Consider the following 23,193-nt stretch of genomic DNA (forward strand, 5'->3'; position numbering starts at 1 on the left):
ATCATGAGATGGGCTTAAAAATCATGAGATTTTAAAAAATAATAATGTTTAAGTTCTTTTCATTGCCTTCTGGTGTTTGAGCCTTTTGTTTATACTCAGGTCACACTTTCCTGTTTTTCTCTGCAAACACGAGGATTAGAAACATACTTTTTCATACATCCAGGAGCTGGGGGTTTTAAGAAACCCATGAAACTAATGATAAAACCATGAGAGTTGGCAATGCTGCCGTAACCCAGAGGTTTAAACTGCATCTGACTGAAAGAGCGAGTTGTTCTACAAAAGACTTTCAAAATCAGATTTAAAATGAGCTCTGCTTGGGAAAAATATTAAGGTAAAACAGCAAGAGCTACACTGAATTCCACCTCAGCCCTCTGAATACAACCCTGCATAGCAGCCCAGCACTGACCAGTGGATACGGCCTGGGGCCAGGTGACTGAGGTGCTATTCTGAGGTGTGTGACCTTGATCAAGTCACATCACTGTTTTGTGCCTCAGTTTCTCCATCTGTAAAATGGGGATAATACATATATGAAAGTTATGAGTAAAAGTGCTCTATGGACACTGAGCGTTATCATTTGCTAAGAGATGAGGCTGGCTGTCCTTTATCATTATTGATTTGTATTACAATAGCACATGGAGGTCCGCACTGAAACTGCCCCTGTGAACCCCATTGTTCTCAGAACAGTGCATACACATGGTAAGAGGTCCTCACTGTCCCAAGGAGCTTTACACTTAAACAGACAGAGGGTGGAATAAATGAAGGATGATTAGCCTCCTCTTACAGATGAGGAACTAAGGCACAAAAAAACGAAGTGACTTGTCCAAGGTCACACAGGGAGTCTGTGGCAGGGCAGGGGTTTTAGCCCAGCTATCATGAGTCCTACTTGAGAGCTATATCCAGATGCCCATCTTTCCTCTTGACAGCCTGCAAGAGATACGAACACACACTGACCTATACAGGTTTATATAGTCTGAATTAAATCCGGACTTGGGTTTGAGTCCAGAATCTTCTTGCAATGCATGTCCCAGAACAAGAGTAACTGACCAGCTCAGCAAATCCAGTTCCCGCCTCTGACCTGCTGGTTGAAATACTAACCACAGACTGGTTTGGTGAATGAGACCTCATAACTAGACATCAAAGTGGGCTCCTGAAGGACTGCACAAGCACTAACCACAGAGCCACCGGTGCAGTGCATCCTAGACTTTACCCCCACGCAAAGATAATTACGATAAACAGTGAGAAGTGACTCTTCCTTTCAACAGCCTCGTCAATGCTACTCCCCATTTGAACTTGCGCCAGAAATGGTTTTCTCAGCTGCAGACACCAAAGATCTCTGAACGCCCATGAAAAGCATCAAGATACCTTATTTTCCTTGAGACCACAGACTTCTGGCTCTCACCTCCACCTGACTGGTCCCCACTATGAGAGGTATCCCTGTAACAATACACATGATCAGACCTGAACATGAACTGTCCTCTGAAAAGACAAGGTGAAGAGAAGAACTCAAGGAGTCGTACATAAGTAACCACTCCACAGGGAGCACTCACCTCCACAAGAAGCCAGCGCAAAAAGTAGGACAAATGATTGGAAATATACATTGCTTTCCCTTGTTTGTAACGCCACCATGGATTTGCCACCATGATCTACCTCAAAGAGCTTGTCTCTGACCAGCTCATTTCCCTGCACTTGTCTAGCACTAGCCAATTCTTCCTTCCAGTGGTTAACGAAATACTTGTGGGAAGGGCTGTTTGAAATTTTTCCATCCAAATTGGTTTTGGGCAGAAATATAGGTTTTGACGGAACAAAGATTTTTGTGGAAAATGTCTGTCTTGTGTGGAGAAATTTCCATTTTTTGCTCAAAAACAGGACACCCCAAAACTGAAATATTTTGATTCTAAAATGCCACACTGTGGTGCATCATGGGAGTTGCAGTTCAGGTATCTCTTGTTCCCATTTTTCTCTATGAGCTGGGCTCCCCGGTTGGACTGCATCTCCCATGATGCAACATGGTCATGCAACTCCTCACTAAGAAGGGGAGACCCTGGTGCATCGTGGGAGATGTAGTCCAACCAGTGAGCCCAACTTATAGAGACCAGGAGCATAAGGCACCTGAACTACAGCTCTCATGAGGCAAATGGCAGCATTTCAGAATCAAAATATTTTGAATTTTTTTTTTGCCCAAACTTTCTGAGACCATAAACCTCATTTTCTGACCAGCTTGACTTGTGAGTTATGGCTATGATGACCCCAGAATTTACCATAAGCTGAACTTGGTGCCATTCTATGTGAACATATCTGTGAATCAGGTTTTGTAACTATTCGACCTGCCCCCCTGTTGTGTAGCACAGCTGTGTGGTGTTAAACAATTGCTACATTGATGACCTTTTATCTTACATAGTCTACTATGCTTGGGGTCCTGTGGGATGAAATGTGCTGTCGAGATGTAAGACGTTATAATCAGGGGCAGCACTGTCAGGGTACACGAGTGCACCCTAGTGATCAACCAAATCATATGTCTGGATTCATTCCAACATGTAAATAACAGGAAAATGTAAGGAACAGATGGGGGGGGGGGGAATTAACATTTCAGCCATGCTCTGACTTGTGATCAGCACAGACTGATACATAGAACAAGGATCTGTTTCCATGTGATGTACCTGGAATGGGTAGAGGCAAATTCTTTATCACCTATAAACTTCAGGATTGCAGTCTGATGATGAAGGCTGTGGGAAGAAAGAGATGACAAACAAGGTCACACTCGGTTCACTGACTATCACTAATTTATATTGTATTTACTCTTGATAATATTGTGGGGTTTCTCAAAATGACTTAGTCATCACTTCAAAGGTCAATTCAAATATTACCATTAGACAGCAGTTCCAAGGTCAATTAAAATATTACCCGAAGACAACCAGCTATCTCACTTGAGTCTAATTATGAAATATCAACTGAATAGTTCAGGAACACTATCAAGGAAAAGGTCCTGTTGAAGTTATTACACTTAACAACACGGAGTCTTGTCTACAGTCAGGAATTTTAGTCAGGGGTTGGGGAGGGAACCCATCAGTGCTCCTGCCAGTTCAACTGAACCAGTGAAAATTTCTCTCTAAAACCCCCTGGTGCCAATAGCATAAGAGAGGCAAAAAAGGGGTTTTATGCAATGTGAAAAAAGACATTTTGACTCTCTGAAATCTGATTACTGTATCTGATTCTCTGCTAAGGATTTTGGGAGTTTACCCTGAAAAACGCTGTTGATTCTGCAGGGTTATTCCTGCTAAACTGTACCGCTTTTAGCTATGAAGGAATACACAGCACTACAGAAATTAGAAGTGGGTGGTCGTTTAGCCCATGTCCTGCCAATACAAGAATATTCCCTGCCACATATTTTCAGTGCTTGTAAGGATAAATACAGATTGTGAGGCATTCAAATACTGTCCACACAAGGGCCATATAAGTACCTATAGATAAATTAGATAGGCTAAAGGGGGCCATACAAGTGCCTTTAGATGACAGATTAGACAGATGAGATAGATCAGTTGAGTACAATTTCCTGATCTGACTTTGCATACCTGGCTTCAAACTCCACCACATTCAAGCAGGTGTTCACGGCATTCAACAGACAGCAAACACCGTCCACAGATATCTGGTTGTTACTGACACTGAGAAAGTAAACAACCAGACAAGCAAATGATTACCTATTAAAAAGCGTGTGTGCAATAACAGACCATGAAGGAAGTCATTAGAGGGACATGATGGACATGGCTCTCATTGCGCGTGGGGGGGGGGGGGGGGGGGGGGGGGGGGGAGGGGCACCATGAACATTCTAACATTTAATTTTTTTAAGCGGTCGGGCTGAAAACAGCTGGAGCCAGTATTCTTGGGGACAAGGCATCTGATGCTAAACTTCTCTATTCTGAAAGGATGAGACTCCGCTTCTGAACGCAATGTTAGAAGCATGTGAGCTACCTAAGATTTCAGAGGTCCCTGGGCCTTCGGCTGCTCCTCTGTACGGGGATATGTCTCACTCCAAGAGAGGCTTGATTGGCTTCCTCCTGACTCAATATTCCACCCATACTCCTATGTGAGGGCTAGGAAGGGTGTTAGCTTCCTTCTTGGTGGAACCCTGTCAGCGTCTATGTACAACAGCCACCGTCTTCATCCCAGGTAATTCGGGGGGTCTAAGGCAATACTTACTCCAACTGCTTGGAAATATGTACTTCAGGGAGACTCTCTGCCAGCTCTCTGCAGCCTTCATCACCAAGTTGGTTACCTGATAAACTGAGGGATTTTCCCATTAAAGTGGTTCATTCTGAACAGTGTAAATAACACAGAATCTCATCCTCCTACTCCACGCTCCTCCACTCCCCTGCTTGGCCCCAGTAGAACTGTGCAAATTGATTTTTCAGTTTACTGGCAATTCTGGGAAAAACAACAACCCTAAAACAAAGTAGTTTCGGGTCGAACCAAAACCTTTTTTTTTTTTTTTAATTTTCAGCAAATTGGGTCCAAGGAAACGTCTCAGTTTGACCATTTTGATTGGGTTTTTTAAATACAATTAAAGGACATTTTGAAACAAAAAGTCATTTCAAACCAAGAACTCAAAATGTTTTGTTTTGAAAACTTTGAAACAAACTGTTTTGATTTAAAAAAATAATTGTAGGTTTGTTTTGTTTTTAACCAAAACAATTTGGCAAAAACAACATGAATTCTCAAAATATTTCACTGTTGCCGAACCTGCATTTCCCCCCCCTGTAGCGAGGTGGTCACCCGCTCTAGCCGTTAAGGGCTTAAATAGGGTTACCATACGTCCGGATTTTCCCGGACATGTCCGGCTTTTGGGGGCTCAAATCCCCGTCCGGGGGGAAATCCCCAAAAGCCGGGCATGTCCGGGAAAATCAGGAGGCTCGGCCGGGGCCTCTTTGTGCGGGGCCGGGGTCGCGGGGCCGGAGGCATGGTGCCGGGCTGGGAGCCGGGCCGGGCGCGCGGTGCCGGGCCGGGGGCCAGGCCAGGCCAGGGTCGCAGTGCCGGGCCGGTCCCGCGGGGCCGGGGAGCCCACGGGGCTGGGAGCCGGGCCCGCGGGGCTGGGAGCCGGGCCCGCGGGTCGGGGAGCCGGGCCGGGGTCGGGGAGCCGGGCCCGCGGGGCTGGGAGCCGGGCCGGGCCCGGGGAGCCGGGCTCGGGGAGCCGGGCCGGGGTCGGGGGGCCGGGCCCGCGGGCTGGGAGCCGGGGGTGGTCGGCCGGGGCCGCGCCTCCTCCCCCCCCCCCCTTACCTGCTTCAGGCTTCCCGCGAATTAAATGTTCGCGGGAAGCAGGGGAGGGGGCGGAGACTTTGGGAGGGGGTGGAGTTGGGGCGGGGCCGGGGCGGGGCTGGGGGCGGGGGCGGGGCCCCCGGGAGTGTTCTCCATTAGGAGGCACAAAATATGGTAACCCTAGCTTAAAACAGCCCAGGAGAGGGCTGTGGCTGGGAGCAAGCAGTTCCCAGGCGGATTGGGAAGGGCCCGGCTGCTTAGGAGCTCACACGGTACCTGGAGTGGAGCAGGGCTGGGGGAAGGCCAGAGGAGCTGGGGAGCTCTGGCTTGGAAACCCCCCAGGCTGCAGGCCTTGTTGAAGGCCCAGAAGGGTACTGGGGTTGCAGAGGGCAGCCCAGGGGTAGGCCAAGGCAGCAGGTCCAAACCCAACCTTGCCTGTGATGAGTGGTTTGTAGACTGCAGTCCGCCCCAGTGAGCAGGGGCTAGATGGTGACTGGCAGTAGCCTGATACTGAGGTGAGGTGGGGATAGTGGGTGGGGGTTCCCTTGGGTGGGGAAACCCAGATACTGTGGGGGTACTGCCAGGGGACAGCCCCCAAGAGAAGGGGCACCAGGGTCCGGGAGGGACATGGAGGCCAGTGAAAGGCGAGACACCGGCCAGCAGAGGGCGCTCCGGAGGCTGATGAGCTAATTCCCCGGTGGCCAGCAGGAGGCGCCGTGAAGGTGAGCATTGTCCCGTTACACCCCGCAAAATAGTTTCGGACAAAAACTTTTGCCCTGCTCTACTTCCTACATGAAGCGACCTCAGAGGGAAGTTCTCCCCTCAGTGAGTCCACTCGGCTTCACATTGCTTCTGTGGGTGCCCCAGCCCCAACAAGAACCTTCCATTCAAGCACTTGGGGAGGGAATGCGACCCACAGAAGAGCCATGACGATGGGTGGCTGCAGTCCTGATGGGAGGGGGAAACCACTGGGTAAGAAAGACCCTCTAACCCTAATCCCAGCCAGTCAATGGGAGAGCTGGCCCTCTGAACCTGTGGTGCTGAGCTGGGCTGGAGAATCACCTTGCCAGAGGTATTAGATTTCCCTGAATTTCCTATTGCAAGTAGGTTACAATGAAACCTGTACAGCCAGACCCTGTCTGGCACTAGCTGCGCAAAAAAAAAGGGGGGGGCAGTAGCTGCTAGTCCCCCCCAAAGGGGAAGGGCAAAGAGTGCGGCCCTGGCCCTGCCTCTGCCTCTCCAGACCATCTCGCAGAGGTGGATGGCCTTGGAGGGGCATAAGGGCAGCACAACAGGCATATCTGCCCTCTGTGCCCAAGAGTCCCACATGTCTCCTCAAGGATCTAAAAGATGCGCTCTAGTTCAAACAGGAATTAATGCAGAGAAATCCAATGGCCTATGTTATACAGGCAGTCAGACCAGACCATCACAATGAATCCTTCTGGTCTCTGACTCTGTAAATGCCTTCCAGAGCTACTCCAGAGCAGCGCCGTTCCCCGGGGCCCCTGGCACATGCCTTTGCCTCCGGGGCACAGCGTGGCCAACAATGCTGTTTTAAAATAGGTGTCTCTGGTTACATTCCCGCAGAGCCAGATGCTGGGGTTTAGACACCCAACTCCCACTGCACTGAATCTCTTCTAAAATCTCAGTGTGTCTAATCTCAGAACAACATGGCCCCCCTCCCCGCACTGGGGTGAGGAACACACATTACATTGGTGATTTGACATGATTTCTCCCTCTTCCGTCCCACCTGCAGCAAGATCAACATTAGAAGGGACCCTTAGATGAAACAGGATCTTTCCTGATGTACTTACTCCACTTCCGAGAAATGGGCGCAGCCCCTGAGAAGAGCAGCGATCTCCCCTGCATGTTGTGAATTGAGGCTGCAATCCTGTAACCTACGAAGAGGAAGATTACAGTAAATGAGCGGTGAAGAGACAGACAGAGCTTGAGGCTGATATCAGAGTGCAGATAGTTTTAAAGGGATTTAGGGGGAATTCACATCTGGGATAAATGCAGAGAGGGCCAGTGGATGGGGAAGCAGACTGGGAGTCATCAGATCTGGATTCTAGTCCTGCCTCTGCCAGTGATGAGTCTGGGTGACCTTGGGCAAGCCACTTCACCCCTCTTGTGCCTCAGTTTCTCTAGTTGTAAAATGAGGATAATACTTTGTAAGGAGCTCTGAGAGCCTTCATTGACAAGTGCTATGAGAGTGCAAAGTTTTATTGCATAGTAAAGCCTCATCATCCTCCCTACAAGGAAGGTAAGCATTATCATTCCCATTTTACGAGCGGGGAAACTGAGGCACCGAGTGACACTAATTGTAGGTTGTGAGAAAAGGTCTTCACTTTTATCAGGTTTAAATTTGCTTCATTTCAACTTCATTCTAAATGCCTGTGTTCCTGTATTAGGAGAAAAGTGACTTTTCTTTCTGAATCCCAGAGGAGGCCTTGTAATGAGTAGGTAGCTGTTTACTTTAAAAACCACGTTGAGAGGGAGGGAGCATTAAAAGAGCTCAAATTAGATTCTTTGATCAAAACAATATGTTTTCTGCAACATAATCTTTGTTTTCAGCAGACACAGCAGCAGTTTAGGTCTCTAGACTGTGATTACTTCTTGGAAGGGATTGTCTCTTCTAGGGAGGTTTATGGTGCCCAGCACATGGGGCCCTGATCCTAATTGGGGTTCTGAGGGCTACCAGAATATAAATACTTAATTATAATAATACTCATGATGAGAAAAAGTGACTGCTAGCAACACTCAGATATTACGGTGATGAACTGAATAGACAAAGTGTCCGCTCAGTCTTCTCTATACTATTATCTTGTGTATCTTTATCACCTGATACCAGCCCAATGACCCCATGGTTCTGCGACTCCAATACCCACCATCCCATGGAGGTGAGGAGAAGCAGGCTGGCTGCTTCCCAGTGCTCACAGCCCTCTCCTGCCATAAGTGCAGGCTCCACTGGGCTGGTGTCATGGCACGACAACATTGTGATACAAACTTCCCCGTGACAACATGACAGCACAATGAATTGTTGTAAAACCACATCAGCTGAGCCCAGCTTGCAGTAACTGGGGGCCACTGGTCTGGACAGCCTGGGATTTTTATATTTTAACTACTCACCCAGCTCCATCTCTAATAGGTCTTCAAGAATAATAAAACAACAAGCAAACCCTCTGAATGTAGGGTGCCCAGACAGCAAGTGTGAAAAATCGGGACGGGGGTGGGGGAGTAATAGGAGCCTATATAAGGAAAAGCCCCCAAAATCGTGACTGTCCCTATAAAATCAGGACATCTGGTCACCCTATTCGAATGTAATGATTAATATGATGGCTGCTTTGCCTTTGTGTGGAACCTGTTCTCTGAGGATCTCAATTAACCCACGGAAATGTAGACATATTTCTAAGAACAGGACTATGAGATTAAATGAGCTAAGTAGAGACAGAACAAGGGACTAATATCAACTGTCAACAGGCACTTCAAGCATCCATTCCTCTCTAGATCCATCCAGAATTCCCCTTTTGAATTAATATAAACAGGCAGAGGGGACCAGGGAATAGGCTACTGGCTTGTGAGTCGGGAGAGTTGGGTTTTATTCTTAGCTCTGCCACTGACAGCTGTGTGACCATGGGCAAGTCACTTGACCTCTATGTGCCTCAGTTTCTCTACATAATGAGAAAACTTTTGGACAAATCTTTGAGATCCTTACAGGAAAAACGCTACATGAGTTCAAACTACTATTATATAACAAAGTCACACAATTCGCCCTTTGATGTGAGTAATCATTACCTGTCCCGTTTTACAAATGGGCAAACCGAGGCACGGAACAGTAGGCTATATGTAAGTTGTGAGAAAAAGTATTTCCCTTCATCAGTTTTAAATTTTCTCTCTTTCAACTTCACTCAAGATCCCCTTGTCCTTGTAGTATGAGAGAGTGAACATAAGTGCCTGATCTACATTCTCTATGCCGTCTATTATTCTATGTACCTTTATCATCCAACACCAGCCACAATGTCCCTAGGCTCTGTAAGTCCATCTCATGTTGCCATATGGAGGTGAGGGGAAGCAGGCGGGCTGCTTCCCAATGCACACCTAGCCCTCTCCTGCCACAAGTGCAGGCTCTGCTGAGCTAGTGTCATGGCATAATGACATCATAGGATGATCAGATGGCAACTGTGACAAAATGGGACAGTGGGTGGGGGAATAATAGGCACCTATATAAGAAAAAGTCCCAAAAAACGGGACTGTCCCTTTAAAAACGGGACATCTGGTCACCCTATGACATCACGATACAAACTTCCCCACGACAACATGACATCACAACAGAATACTGTAAAACCATGTTTGCTGAGCCCAGCTCACAGTAACTTGGGGTTACTGGTTTAGGCAGGCTGGGATTTTTGTATTTTAACCATTTACCCAGCTCTAGCTCCAACATCCTTAAAGACTAATAAAACAATAAACCCTCCTGCATGTCATGTTTAATAACTATTAGAATTCCAAGCACTTTTCATCCATAGATCTCAAAGTGTTTTACAAACAAGGTCAGTCTCATCATCATTATTATGAGTATTACTTTGCCCTTCTGTGAAATCTGTCAGCTGAGGGCCTCAGTCAACCCATGGACATTTAAATACATTTCTAAGAACAGAAAGATTGGATTAAATGGCCAGAAAGACAAACAGAACATGGAACTGATTTCAGCTCTCACTGGGGCCTTCTAGGAATTAGCCCTCTCTCGATCCATGGGGAATTCACATTAGAAACAGTGTAGACAGGCAGAGGGGCTCAGTGGATGGGGTACAGGACTGGGAGAAAGATCAGTTGTTTTTCTCCCTATAAAATGGTCATAATCCTTCTGTAAAGTGCTTGGGAATCTTTAAAGGCAAAGTGCTACGGGAGAGCAAAATGTTATTCTGTAGTTCAGTCTCACCCCCGCCGCTATGCTGCTACTAAGAATTACCATCCCCATTTTACAAATGGGGAAAAAGAGGCACAGGGAGGCAAATGGTTTTGCCAAAGTCACTCAGGGAGTCAACTGCAGAGCAGGTGGTAGAACCCAGGAGTCCAGATTCACAGATACGCTCACTTCCAGCCGTCTAACTTGCTAGTGGGTGGCGCTGTGACACGACTGTGCTAGGGAACCAGCAAAGAGGCTTGGAATAAAGTGCTGTCTCTTACCGCCATGTACTCCAGTTTGGGCTCCCTGATCCAGTCGAGCTTGCCATCAGCTGGCCAATCAGTGTATTTTTGTAACACCGCTGCCCCCTGAATTTAGTGCCGGGGAAACGTGCTGGATTTAATAGGAATGAACATGGCAGCTCAGACCCATGGTCCACCAACGGTGGTACCCTGTCTCTGATAGTGGCCAGCACCAGCTCCTAGAGGGAAAGTGGCAAGAAACTGTGAAGTCGGTCACTATGCAATAGCCAACTCCTAGGGACATTTTCGTCACGACCCCTGCAGTCAGAGACTGGCTTTTGCTCTGATGCAGGAGGGTTTTTCTCCCTTCCACAATGCTTGTTTAAAAAAATCCTGACTGGTGGAAATCTGGATGCTCTCATTATCCTTATAACTATCCAGTCCATTTTTACTCCTGCTAAGCTCTTGTCCCCTCAGTTATATATAGTGGCAGGGAATTCCACAGGCTAATTGTACGCTGTGTTAAACACCCATTCTTTTCATCGGGTTAAAATTTGCTGCCATTCAATTTCATGGAACATCCCCTTGTTCTTGTATTGGGAGAAAGGGCAGATAATAATCCCCAAGCTACCTTCTCTACACATGCCATCCATTATCTTCTTTATCGTCTTATGCCAGCCATGATGGTCCCAGTGCTCTAAGAGTCCATCTCCCATCATCACATGGAGGCAAGGGGAAGAAAGTCAGTTGCTTCCCAATGCGCACAGCCCTTTCCTGCCACAAGTGCAGGCTCTGCTGTGGCTGGTGTCATGGCATGACGACATTGTGATGCAAACTTCCCCGTGACAACATGACAGCACAATGAATTGTTGTAAAACCACATCAGCTGAGCCCAGCTCACAGTAACTGTGGGCCTCTGGTTTGGACAGCCTGGGATTTTTATATTTTAACTACTCGCCCAGCTCCATTTCTAATAGGTCTTAAAGAATAAAACAACAAACAAACTCTCTGAATGTAGGGTGACCAGATAGCAAGTGTGAAAAATCGGGACGGGGTGCCGGGTAATAGGTGCCTATGTAAGAAAAAGCCCCCAAAATCGTGACTGTTCCTATAAAATCAGAACATCTGGTTACCCTATTCGAATGTAATGATTAATATGATGGCTGTTTTGCCTTTGTGTGGAACCTGTTCTCTGAGGATCTAAATTAACCCATGGAAACGTAGACATATTTCTAGGAACAGGAAGATGAGATTAAATGAGCTGAGTAGAGACAGAACAGGGCGCTGATATCAACTGTCAACAGGCACTTTTAGCATCCATTCCTCTCTAGATCCATCCAGAATTCCCCTTTTGAATTAATATAAACAGGCAGAGGGGACCAGAGGATCAGCTACTGGCTTGTGAGTCAGGAGAGTTGGGTTTTATTCTTAGCTCTGCCACTGACAGCTATGTAACCATGGGCAAGTCACTTGACCTCTCTGTGCCTCAGTTTCTCTACATAATGAGAAGACTTTTGGACAAATCTTTGAGATCCTTATAGGAAAAATGCTACATGAGTTCAAACTACTATTATATAACAAAGTCACACAATTCCCCCTTTGATGTGAGTAATCATTACCTGTCCCGTTTTACAAATGGGCAAACCGAGGCACGGAACAGTAGGCTATATGTAAGTTGTGAGAAAAAGTATTTCCCTTCATCAGTTTTAAATTTTCTCTCTTTCAACTTCACTCAAGATCCCCTTGTCCTTGTAATATGAGAGGGTGAACATAAGTGCCTGATCTACGTTCTCTATGCCGTCTATTATTCTGTGTACCTTTATCATCCAACACCAGCCACAATGTCCCTAGGCTCTGTGAGTCCTTCTCATGTCGCCATATGGAGGTGAGGGGAAGCAGGCGGGCTGCTTCCCAATGCGCGCCTAGCCCTCTCCTGCCACAAGTGCAGGCTCTGCTGAGCTAGTGTCATGGCATAATGACATCATAGGATGATCAGATGGCAACTGTGACAAAATGGGACAGGGGGTGGGGAAGTAATAAGCACCTATGTAAGAAAAAGTCCCAAAAAACGGGACTGTCCCTTTAAAAACAGGACATCTGGTCACCCTATGACATCACGATACAAACTTCCCCACGACAACATGACATCACAACAGAACACTGTAAAACCATGTCTGCTGAGCCCAGCTCACAGTAACTTGCGGTTACTGGTTTAGGCAGGCCAAGATTTTTGAATTTTAACCATTTACCCAGCTCTAGCTCCAACATCCTTAAAGACTAATAAAACAATATACCCTCCTGCATGTCATGTTTAATAACTATTAGAATTCCAAACACTTTTCATCCATAGATCTCAAAGTGTTTTACAAACAAGGTCAGTCTCATCATCATTAATATGACTATTACTTTGCCCTTGTGTGAAATCTGTCAGCTGAGGGCCTCAATCAACCCATGGACATTTAAATACATTTCTAAGAACAGAAAGATTGGATTAAATGGCCAGAAAGACCAACAGAACAGGGAACTGATTTCAGCTCTCAATGGGCCCTTCTAGGAATTAGCCCTCTCTCGATCCATGGGGAATTCACATTAGGAATAGCGTAGACAGGCAGAGGGGCTCGGTGGATGGGGTACAGGACTGGGAGAAAGGAGATCAGTTGTTTTTCTCCCTATAAAATGGTCACAATTCTTCTGTAAAGTACTTGGGAATCTTTAAAGGCAAAGTGCTACGGGAGAGCAAAATGTTATTCTGTAGTTCAGTCTCACCCCCGCCGCTATGCTGTTACTAAGAATTATCATCCCCATTTTACAAATGGGGAAAAAGAGGCACAGGGAGGTAAATGGTTTTGCCAAAGTCACTCAGGGAGTCAACTGCAAAGCAGGTGGTAGAACCCAGGAGTCCAGATTCACAGATACGCTCACTTCCAGCCGTCTAACTTGCTAGTGGGTGGCGCTGTGACACGACTGTGCTAGCGAACCAGCAAAGAGGCTTGGAATAAAGTGCTGTCTCTTACCGCCATGTACTCCAGTTTGGGCTCCCTGATCCAGTCGAGCTTGCCATCAGCTGGCCAATCAGTGTATTTTTGTAACACCGCTGCCCCCTGAATTTAGTGCTGGGGAAACGTGCTGGATTTAATAGGAATGAACATGGCAGCTCAGACCCATGGTCCACCAACGGTGGTACCCTGTCTCTGATAGTGGCCAGCACCAGCTCCTACAGAGAAAGTGGCAAGAAACTGTGAAGTCGGTCACTATGCAATAGCCAACTCCTAGGGACATTTTCGTCACGACCCCTGCAGTCAGAGACTGGCTTTTGCTCTGATGCAGGAGGGTTTTTCTCCCTTCCACAATGCTTGTTTAAAAAAATCCTGACTGGTGGAAATCTGGATGCTCTCATTCTCCTTATAACTATCCAGTCCATTTTTACTTCTGCTAAGCTCTTGTCCCCTCAGTTATATATAGTGGCAGGGAATTCCACAGGCTAATTGTACGCTGTGTTAAACACCCATTCTTTTCATCAGGTTAAAATTTGCTGCCATTCAATTTCATGGAACACCCCTTTGTTCTAGTATTGGGAGAAAGGGCAGATAATAATCCCCAAGCTACCTTCTCCACACGTGCCATCCATTATCCTCTTTATCGTCTTATGCCAGCCATGATGATCCCAGTGCTCTAAGAGTCCATCTCCCATCATCCCATGGAGGCGAGGGGAAGAAAGTCAGTTGCTTCCCAATGCGCACAGCCCTTTCCTGCCACAAGTGCAGGCTCTGCTGGGGCTGGTGTCATGGCATGACGACATTGTGATGCAAACTTCCCCGTGACAACATGACAGCACAATGAATTGTTGTAAAACCACTTCAGCTGCTGAGCCCAGCTCACAGTAACTGGGGGCCACTGGTTTGGACAGCCTGGGGTTTTTATATTTTAACTACTCGCCCAGCTCCATTTCTAATAGGTCTTCAAGAATAATAAAACAACAAACAAACCCTCTGAATGTAGGGTGACCAGATAGCAAGTGTGAAAAATCGGGATGGGGGTGCCGGGTAATAGGAGCCTATGTAAGAAAAAACCCCAAAAATCATGACTGTCCCTATAAAATCGGGACATCTGGTTGCCCTATCTGAATGTAATGATTAATATGATGGCTGCTTTGCCTGTGTGTGGAACCTGTTCTCTGAGGATCTCAATTAACCCATGGAAACGTAGACATATTTCTAGAAACAGGAAGATGAGATTAAATGAGCTGAGTAGAGACAGAACAGGGCGCTGATATCAACTGTCAACAGGCACTTTTAGCATCCATTCCTCTCTAGATCCACCCAGAATTCCCCTTTTGAATTAATATAAACCGGCAGAGGGGACCAGAGGATCAGCTACTGGCTTGTGAGTCGGGAGAGTTGGGTTTTATTCTTAGCTCTGCCACTGACAGCTATGTGACAATGGGCAAGTCACTTGACCTCTATGTGCCTCAGTTTCTCTACATAATGAGAAGACTTTTGGACAAATCTTTGAGATCCTTACAGGAAAAACGCTACGTGAATTCAAACAACTATTATATAACAAAGTCACACAATTCCCCCTGGGATGTGGGTAATCATTACCCGTCCCGTTTTACAAATGGGCAAACCGAGGCACGGAACAGTAGGCTATGTGTAAGTTGTGAGAAAAAGTATTTCCCTTCATCAGTTTTAAATTTTCTCTCTTTTAACTTCACTCAAGATCCCCTTGTCCTTGTAATATGAGAGGGTGAACATAAGTGCCTGATCTACATTCTCTATGCCGTCTATTATTCTATGTACCTTTATCATCCAACACCAGCCACAATGTCCCTAGGCTCTGTGAGTCCTTCTCATGTCGCCATATGGAGGTGAGGGGAAGCAGGCGGGCTGCTTCTCAATGCGCGCCTAGCCCTCTCCTGCCACAAGTGCAGGCTCTGCTGAGCTAGTGTCATGGCATAATGACATCATAGGATGATCAGATGGCAACTGTGACAAAACGGGACAGAGGGTGTGGGGGGTAATAGGCACCTATATAAGAAAAAGTCCCCAAAAACGGGACTGTCCCTTTAAAAACAGGACATCTGGTCACCCTATGACATCATGATACAAACGTCCCCACGACAACATGACATCACAACAGAACACTAAAACCATGTCTGCTGAGCCCAGCTCACAGTAACTTGGGGTTACTGGTTTAGGCAGGCCGGGATTTTTGTATTTTAACCATGTACCCAGCTCTAGCTCCAACATCCTTAAAGACTAATAAAACAATATACCCTCCTGCATGTCATGTTTAATAACTATTAGAATTCCAAGCACTTTTCATCCATGGATCTCAAAGTGTTTTACAAACAAGGTCAGTCTCATCATCATTAATATGACTATTACTTTGCCCTTGTGTGAAATCTGTCAGCTGAGGGCCTCAATCAACCCATGGACATTTAAATACATTTCTAAGAACAGAAAGATTGGATTAAATGACCAGAAAGACAAACAGAACAGGGAACTGATTTCAGCTCTCAATGGGCCCTTCTAGGAATTAGCCCTCTCTCGATCCACGGGGAATTCACATTAGGAATAGTGTAGACAGGCAGAGGGGCTCGGTGGATGGGGTACAGGACTGGGAGAAAAGAGATCAGTTGTTTTTCTCCCTATAAAATGGTCACAATTCTTCTGTAAAGTACTTGGGAATCTTTAAAGACAAAGTGCTACGGGAGAGGAAAATGTTATTCTGTAGTTCAGTCTCACCCCCGCCGCTATGCTGTTACTAAGAATTATCATCCCCATTTTACAAATGGGGAAAAAGAGGCACAGGGAGGTAAATGGTTTTGCCAAAGTCACTCAGGGAGTCAACTGCAGAGCAGGTGGTAGAACCCAGGAGTCCAGATTCACAGATACGCTCACTTCCAGCCGTCTAACTTGCTAGTGGGTGGCGCTGTGACACGACTGTGCTAGCGAACCAGCAAAGAGGCTTGGAATAAAGTGCTGTCTCTTACCGCCATGTACTCCAGTTTGGGCTCCCTGATCCAGTCGAGCTTGCCATCAGCTGGCCAATCAGTGTATTTTTGTAACACCGCTGCCCCCTGAATTTAGTGCTGGGGAAACGTGCTGGATTTAATAGGAATGAACATGGCAGCTCAGACCCATGGTCCACCAACGGTGGTACCCTGTCTCTGATAGTGGCCAGCACCAGCTCCTACAGAGAAAGTGGCAAGAAACTGTGAAGTCGGTCACTATGCAATAGCCGACTCCTAGGGACATTTTCGTCACAACCCCTGCAGTCAGAGACTGGCTTTTGCTCTGATGCAGGAGGGTTTTTCTCCCTTCCACAATGCTTGTTTAAAAAAATCCTGACTGGTGGAAATCTGGATGCTCTCATTGTCCTTATAACTATCCAGTCCATTTTTACTCCTGCTAAGCTCTTGTCCCCTCAGTTATATATAGTGGCAGGGAATTCCACAGGCTAATTGTACGCTGTGTTAAACACCCATTCTTTTCATCAGGTTAAAATTTGCTGCCATTCAATTTCATGGAACACCCCTTTGTTCTTGTATTGGGAGAAAGGGCAGATAATAATCCCCAAGCTACCTTCTCCACACATGCCATCCATTATCCTCTTTATCGTCTTATGCCAGCCATGATGATCCCAGTGCTCTAAGAGTCCATCTCCCATCATCACGTGGAGGCGAGGGGAAGAAAGTCAGTTGCTTCCCAATGTGCACAGCCCTTTCCTGCCACAAGTGCAGGCTCTGCTGGGGCTGGTGTCATGGCATGACGACATTGTGATGCAAACTTCCCCGTGACAACATGACAGCACAATGAATTGTTGTAAAACCACTTCAGCTGCTGAGCCCAGCTCACAGTAACTGGGGGCCACTGGTTTGGACAGCCTGGGATTTTTATATTTTAACTACTCGCCCAGCTCCATTTCTAATAGGTCTTAAAGAATAAAACAACAAACAAACTCTCTGAATGTAGGGTGACCAGACAGCAAGTGTGAAAAATCGGGATGGGGGTGCCGGGTAATAGGAGCCTATGTAAGAAAAAGCCCCCAAAATCGTGACTGTTCCTATAAAATCAGAACATCTGGTTGCCCTATCTGAATGTAATGATTAATATGATGGCTGTTTTGCCTTTGTGTGGAACCTGTTCTCTGAGGATCTAAATTAACCCATGGAAACGTAGACATATTTCTAGGAACAGGAAGATGAGATTAAATGAGCTGAGTAGAGACAGAACAGGGCGCTGATATCAACTGTCAACAGGCACTTTTAGCATCCATTCCTCTCTAGATCCATCCAGAATTCCCCTTTTGAATTAATATAAACAGGCAGAGGGGACCAGAGGATCAGCTACTGGCTTGTGAGTCAGGAGAGTTGGGTTTTATTCTTAGCTCTGCCACTGACAGCTATGTAACCATGGGCAAGTCACTTGACCTCTCTGTGCCTCAGTTTCTCTACATAATGAGAAGACTTTTGGACAAATCTTTGAGATCCTTATAGGAAAAATGCTACATGAGTTCAAACTACTATTATATAACAAAGTCACACAATTCCCCCTTTGATGTGAGTAATCATTACCTGTCCCGTTTTACAAATGGGCAAACCGAGGCACGGAACAGTAGGCTATATGTAAGTTGTGAGAAAAAGTATTTCCCTTCATCAGTTTTAAATTTTCTCTCTTTCAACTTCACTCAAGATCCCCTTGTCCTTGTAATATGAGAGGGTGAACATAAGTGCCTGATCTACGTTCTCTATGCCGTCTATTATTCTGTGTACCTTTATCATCCAACATCAGCCACAATGTCCCTAGGCTCTGTGAGTCCTTCTCATGTCGCCATATGGAGGTGAGGGGAAGCAGGCGGGCTGCTTCCCAATGTGCACCTAGCCCTCTCCTGCCACAAGTGCAGGCTCTGCTGAGCTAGTGTCATGGCATAATGACATCATAGGATGATCAGATGGCAACTGTGACAAAATGGGACAGGGGGTGGGGAAGTAATAAGCACCTATGTAAGAAAAAGTCCCAAAAAACGGGACTGTCCCTTTAAAAACAGGACATCTGGTCACCCTATGACATCACGATACAAACTTCCCCACGACAACATGACATCACAACAGAACACTGTAAAACCATGTCTGCTGAGCCCAGCTCACAGTAACTTGCGGTTACTGGTTTAGGCAGGCCAAGATTTTTGAATTTTAACCATTTACCCAGCTCTAGCTCCAACATCCTTAAAGACTAATAAAACAATATACCCTCCTGCATGTCATGTTTAATAACTATTAGAATTCCAAGCACTTTTCATCCATAGATCTCAAAGTGTTTTACAAACAAGGTCAGTCTCATCATCATTAATATGACTATTACTTTGCCCTTGTGTGAAATCTGTCAGCTGAGGGCCTCAATCAACCCATGGACATTTAAATACATTTCTAAGAACAGAAAGATTGGATTAAATGGCCAGAAAGACCAACAGAACAGGGAACTGATTTCAGCTCTCAATGGGCCCTTCTAGGAATTAGCCCTCTCTCGATCCATGGGGAATTCACATTAGGAATAGTGTAGACAGGCAGAGGGGCTCGGTGGATGGGGTACAGGACTGGGAGAAAGGAGATCAGTTGTTTTTCTTCCTATAAAATGGTCATAATCCTTCTGTAAAGTGCTTGGGAATCTTTAAAGGCAAAGTGCTACGGGAGAGGAAAATGTTATTCTGTAGTTCAGTCTCACCCCCGCCGCTATGCTGTTACTAAGAATTATCATCCCCATTTTACAAATGGGGAAAAAGAGGCACAGGGAGGTAAATGGTTTTGCCAAAGTCACTCAGGGAGTCAACTGCAGAGCAGGTGGTAGAACCCAGGAGTCCAGATTCACAGATACGCTCACTTCCAGCCGTCTAACTTGCTAGTGGGTGGCGCTGTGACACGACTGTGCTAGCGAACCAGCAAAGAGGCTTGGAATAAAGTGCTGTCTCTTACCGCCATGTACTCCAGTTTGGGCTCCCTGATCCAGTCGAGCTTGCCATCAGCTGGCCAATCAGTGTATTTTTGTAACACCGCTGCCCCCTGAATTTAGTGCTGGGGAAACGTGCTGGATTTAATAGGAATGAACATGGCAGCTCAGACCCATGGTCCACCAACGGTGGTACCCTGTCTCTGATAGTGGCCAGCACCAGCTCCTACAGAGAAAGTGGCAAGAAACTGTGAAGTCGGTCACTATGCAATAGCCAACTCCTAGGGACATTTTCGTCACAACCCCTGCAGTCAGAGACTGGCTTTTGCTCTGATGCAGGAGGGTTTTTCTCCCTTCCACAATGCTTGTTTAAAAAAATCCTGACTGGTGGAAATCTGGATGCTCTCATTGTCCTTATAACTATCCAGTCCATTTTTACTTCTGCTAAGCTCTTGTCCCCTCAGTTATATATAGTGGCAGGGAATTCCACAGGCTAATTGTACGCTGTGTTAAACACCCATTCTTTTCATCAGGTTAAAATTTGCTGCCATTCAATTTCATGGAACACCCCTTTGTTCTTGTATTGGGAGAAAGGGCAGATAATAATCCCCAAGCTACCTTCTCCACACATGCCATCCATTATCCTCTTTATCGTCTTATGCCAGCCATGATGATCCCAGTGCTCTAAGAGTCCATCTCCCATCATCCCATGGAGGCGAGGGGAAGAAAGTCAGTTGCTTCCCAATGCGCATAGCCCTTTCCTGCCACAAGTGCAGGCTCTGCTGGGGCTGGTGTCATGGCATGACGACATTGTGATGCAAACTTCCCCGTGACAACATGACAGCACAATGAATTGTTGTAAAACCACTTCAGCTGCTGAGCCCAGCTCACAGTAACTGGGGGCCACTGGTTTGGACAGCCTGGGATTTTTATATTTTAACTACTCGCCCAGCTCCATTTCTAATAGGTCTTAAAGAATAAAACAACAAACAAACTCTCTGAATGTAGGGTGACCAGACAGCAAGTGTGAAAAATCGGGATGGGGGTGCCGGGTAATAGGAGCCTATGTAAGAAAAAGCCCCCAAAATCGTGACTGTTCCTATAAAATCAGAACATCTGGTTGCCCTATCTGAATGTAATGATTAATATGATGGCTGTTTTGCCTTTGTGTGGAACCTGTTCTCTGAGGATCTAAATTAACCCATGGAAACGTAGACATATTTCTAGGAACAGGAAGATGAGACTAAATGAGCTGAGTAGAGACAGAACAGGGCGCTGATATCAACTGTCAACAGGCACTTTTAGCATCCATTCCTCTCTAGATCCATCCAGAATTCCCCTTTTGAATTAATATAAACAGGCAGAGGGGACCAGAGGATCAGCTACTGGCTTGTGAGTCAGGAGAGTTGGGTTTTATTCTTAGCTCTGCCACTGACAGCTATGTAACCATGGGCAAGTCACTTGACCTCTCTGTGCCTCAGTTTCTCTACATAATGAGAAGACTTTTGGACAAATCTTTGAGATCCTTATAGGAAAAATGCTACATGAGTTCAAACTACTATTATATAACAAAGTCACACAATTCCCCCTTTGATGTGAGTAATCATTACCTGTCCCGTTTTACAAATGGGCAAACCGAGGCACGGAACAGTAGGCTATATGTAAGTTGTGAGAAAAAGTATTTCCCTTCATCAGTTTTAAATTTTCTCTCTTTCAACTTCACTCAAGATCCCCTTGTCCTTGTAATATGAGAGGGTGAACATAAGTGCCTGATCTACGTTCTCTATGCCGTCTATTATTCTGTGTACCTTTATCATCCAACATCAGCCACAATGTCCCTAGGCTCTGTGAGTCCTTCTCATGTCGCCATATGGAGGTGAGGGGAAGCAGGCGGGCTGCTTCCCAATGTGCACCTAGCCCTCTCCTGCCACAAGTGCAGGCTCTGCTGAGCTAGTGTCATGGCATAATGACATCATAGGATGATCAGATGGCAACTGTGACAAAATGGGACAGGGGGTGGGGAAGTAATAAGCACCTATGTAAGAAAAAGTCCCAAAAAACGGGACTGTCCCTTTAAAAACAGGACATCTGGTCACCCTATGACATCACGATACAAACTTCCCCACGACAACATGACATCACAACAGAACACTGTAAAACCATGTCTGCTGAGCCCAGCTCACAGTAACTTGCGGTTACTGGTTTAGGCAGGCCAAGATTTTTGAATTTTAACCATTTACCCAGCTCTAGCTCCAACATCCTTAAAGACTAATAAAACAATATACCCTCCTGCATGTCATGTTTAATAACTATTAGAATTCCAAGCACTTTTCATCCATAGATCTCAAAGTGTTTTACAAACAAGGTCAGTCTCATCATCATTAATATGACTATTACTTTGCCCTTGTGTGAAATCTGTCAGCTGAGGGCCTCAATCAACCCATGGACATTTAAATACATTTCTAAGAACAGAAAGATTGGATTAAATGGCCAGAAAGACCAACAGAACAGGGAACTGATTTCAGCTCTCAATGGGCCCTTCTAGGAATTAGCCCTCTCTCGATCCATGGGGAATTCACATTAGGAATAGTGTAGACAGGCAGAGGGGCTCGGTGGATGGGGTACAGGACTGGGAGAAAGGAGATCAGTTGTTTTTCTCCCTATAAAATGGTCATAATCCTTCTGTAAAGTGCTTGGGAATCTTTAAAGGCAAAGTGCTACGGGAGAGCAAAATGTTATTCTGTAGTTCAGTCTCACCCCCGCCGCTATGCTGTTACTAAGAATTACCATCCCCATTTTACAAATGGGGAAAAAGAGGCACAGGGAGGCAAATGGTTTTGCCAAAGTCACTCAGGGAGTCAACTGCAGAGCAGGTGGTAGAACCCAGGAGTCCAGATTCACAGATACGCTCACTTCCAGCCGTCTAACTTGCTAGTGGGTGGCGCTGTGACACGACTGTGCTAGCGAACCAGCAAAGAGGCTTGGAATAAAGTGCTGTCTCTTACCGCCATGTACTCCAGTTTGGGCTCCCTGATCCAGTCGAGCTTGCCATCAGCTGGCCAATCAGTGTATTTTTGTAACACCGCTGCCCCCTGAATTTAGTGCTGGGGAAACGTGCTGGATTTAATAGGAATGAACATGGCAGCTCAGACCCATGGTCCACCAACGGTGGTACCCTGTCTCTGATAGTGGCCAGCACCAGCTCCTACAGAGAAAGTGGCAAGAAACTGTGAAGTCGGTCACTATGCAATAGCCGACTCCTAGGGACGTTTTCGTCATGACCCCTGCAGTCAGAGACTGGCTTTTGCTCTGAGGCAGGAGGGTTTTTCTCCCTTCCACAATGCTTGTTTAAAAAAATCCTGACTGGTGGAAATCTGGATGCTCTCATTCTCCTTATAACTATCCAGTCCATTTTTACTCCTGCTAAGCTCTTGTCCCCTCAGTTAAATATAGTGGCAGGGAATTCCACAGGCTAATTGTACGCTGGGTTAAACAGCCATTCTTTTCATCAGGTTAAAATTTGCTGCCATTCGATTTCATGGAACATCCCCTTGTTCTTGTATTGGGAGAAAGGGCAGATAATAATCCCCAAGCTACCTTCTCCACATGTGCCATCCATTATCTTCTTTATCGTCTTATGCCAGCCATGATGGTCCCAGTGCTCTAAGAGTCCATCTCCCATCATCCCATGGAGGCGAGGGGAAGAAAGTCAGTTGCTTCCCAATGCGCACAGCCCTTTCCTGCCACAAGTGCAGGCTCTGCTGGGCTGGTGTCATGGCATGACGACATTGTGATGCAAACTTCCCCATGACAACATGTGATGTCACAATTGAACATTGTCAAATCACTT

At 46.2% G+C, this 23,193-nt stretch overlaps 1 protein-coding gene across 5 annotated transcripts in view; it reads right to left on the bottom strand.

The window, feature by feature from the left end:
- Positions 1–23,193, bottom strand: part of NLRC5 (NLR family CARD domain containing 5) — a 99,414-nt gene that overhangs the window by 42,420 nt on the left and 33,801 nt on the right. For all 5 annotated transcript variants that reach the window (XR_010592521.1, XM_065566953.1, XM_065566952.1 and 2 more), the window contains 5 exons: positions 7,062–7,145; positions 4,195–4,278; positions 3,570–3,659; positions 2,658–2,723; positions 1,363–1,434 (listed from right to left, as the gene is read on the bottom strand). Coding sequence is in view for 4 of the 5 variants with exons in the window: in XM_065566953.1 (XP_065423025.1) it covers positions 1,363–1,434; positions 2,658–2,723; positions 3,570–3,659; positions 4,195–4,278; positions 7,062–7,145 (396 nt within the window). In the remaining variant the exon portion in view is untranslated. The remainder of the gene's footprint in view (positions 1–1,362; positions 1,435–2,657; positions 2,724–3,569; positions 3,660–4,194; positions 4,279–7,061; positions 7,146–23,193) is intronic.

The sequence above is a fragment of the Chrysemys picta genome, chromosome 14 (assembly GCF_011386835.1).
Source record: "Chrysemys picta bellii isolate R12L10 chromosome 14, ASM1138683v2, whole genome shotgun sequence".
Taxonomy (NCBI): domain Eukaryota; kingdom Metazoa; phylum Chordata; order Testudines; family Emydidae; genus Chrysemys; species Chrysemys picta.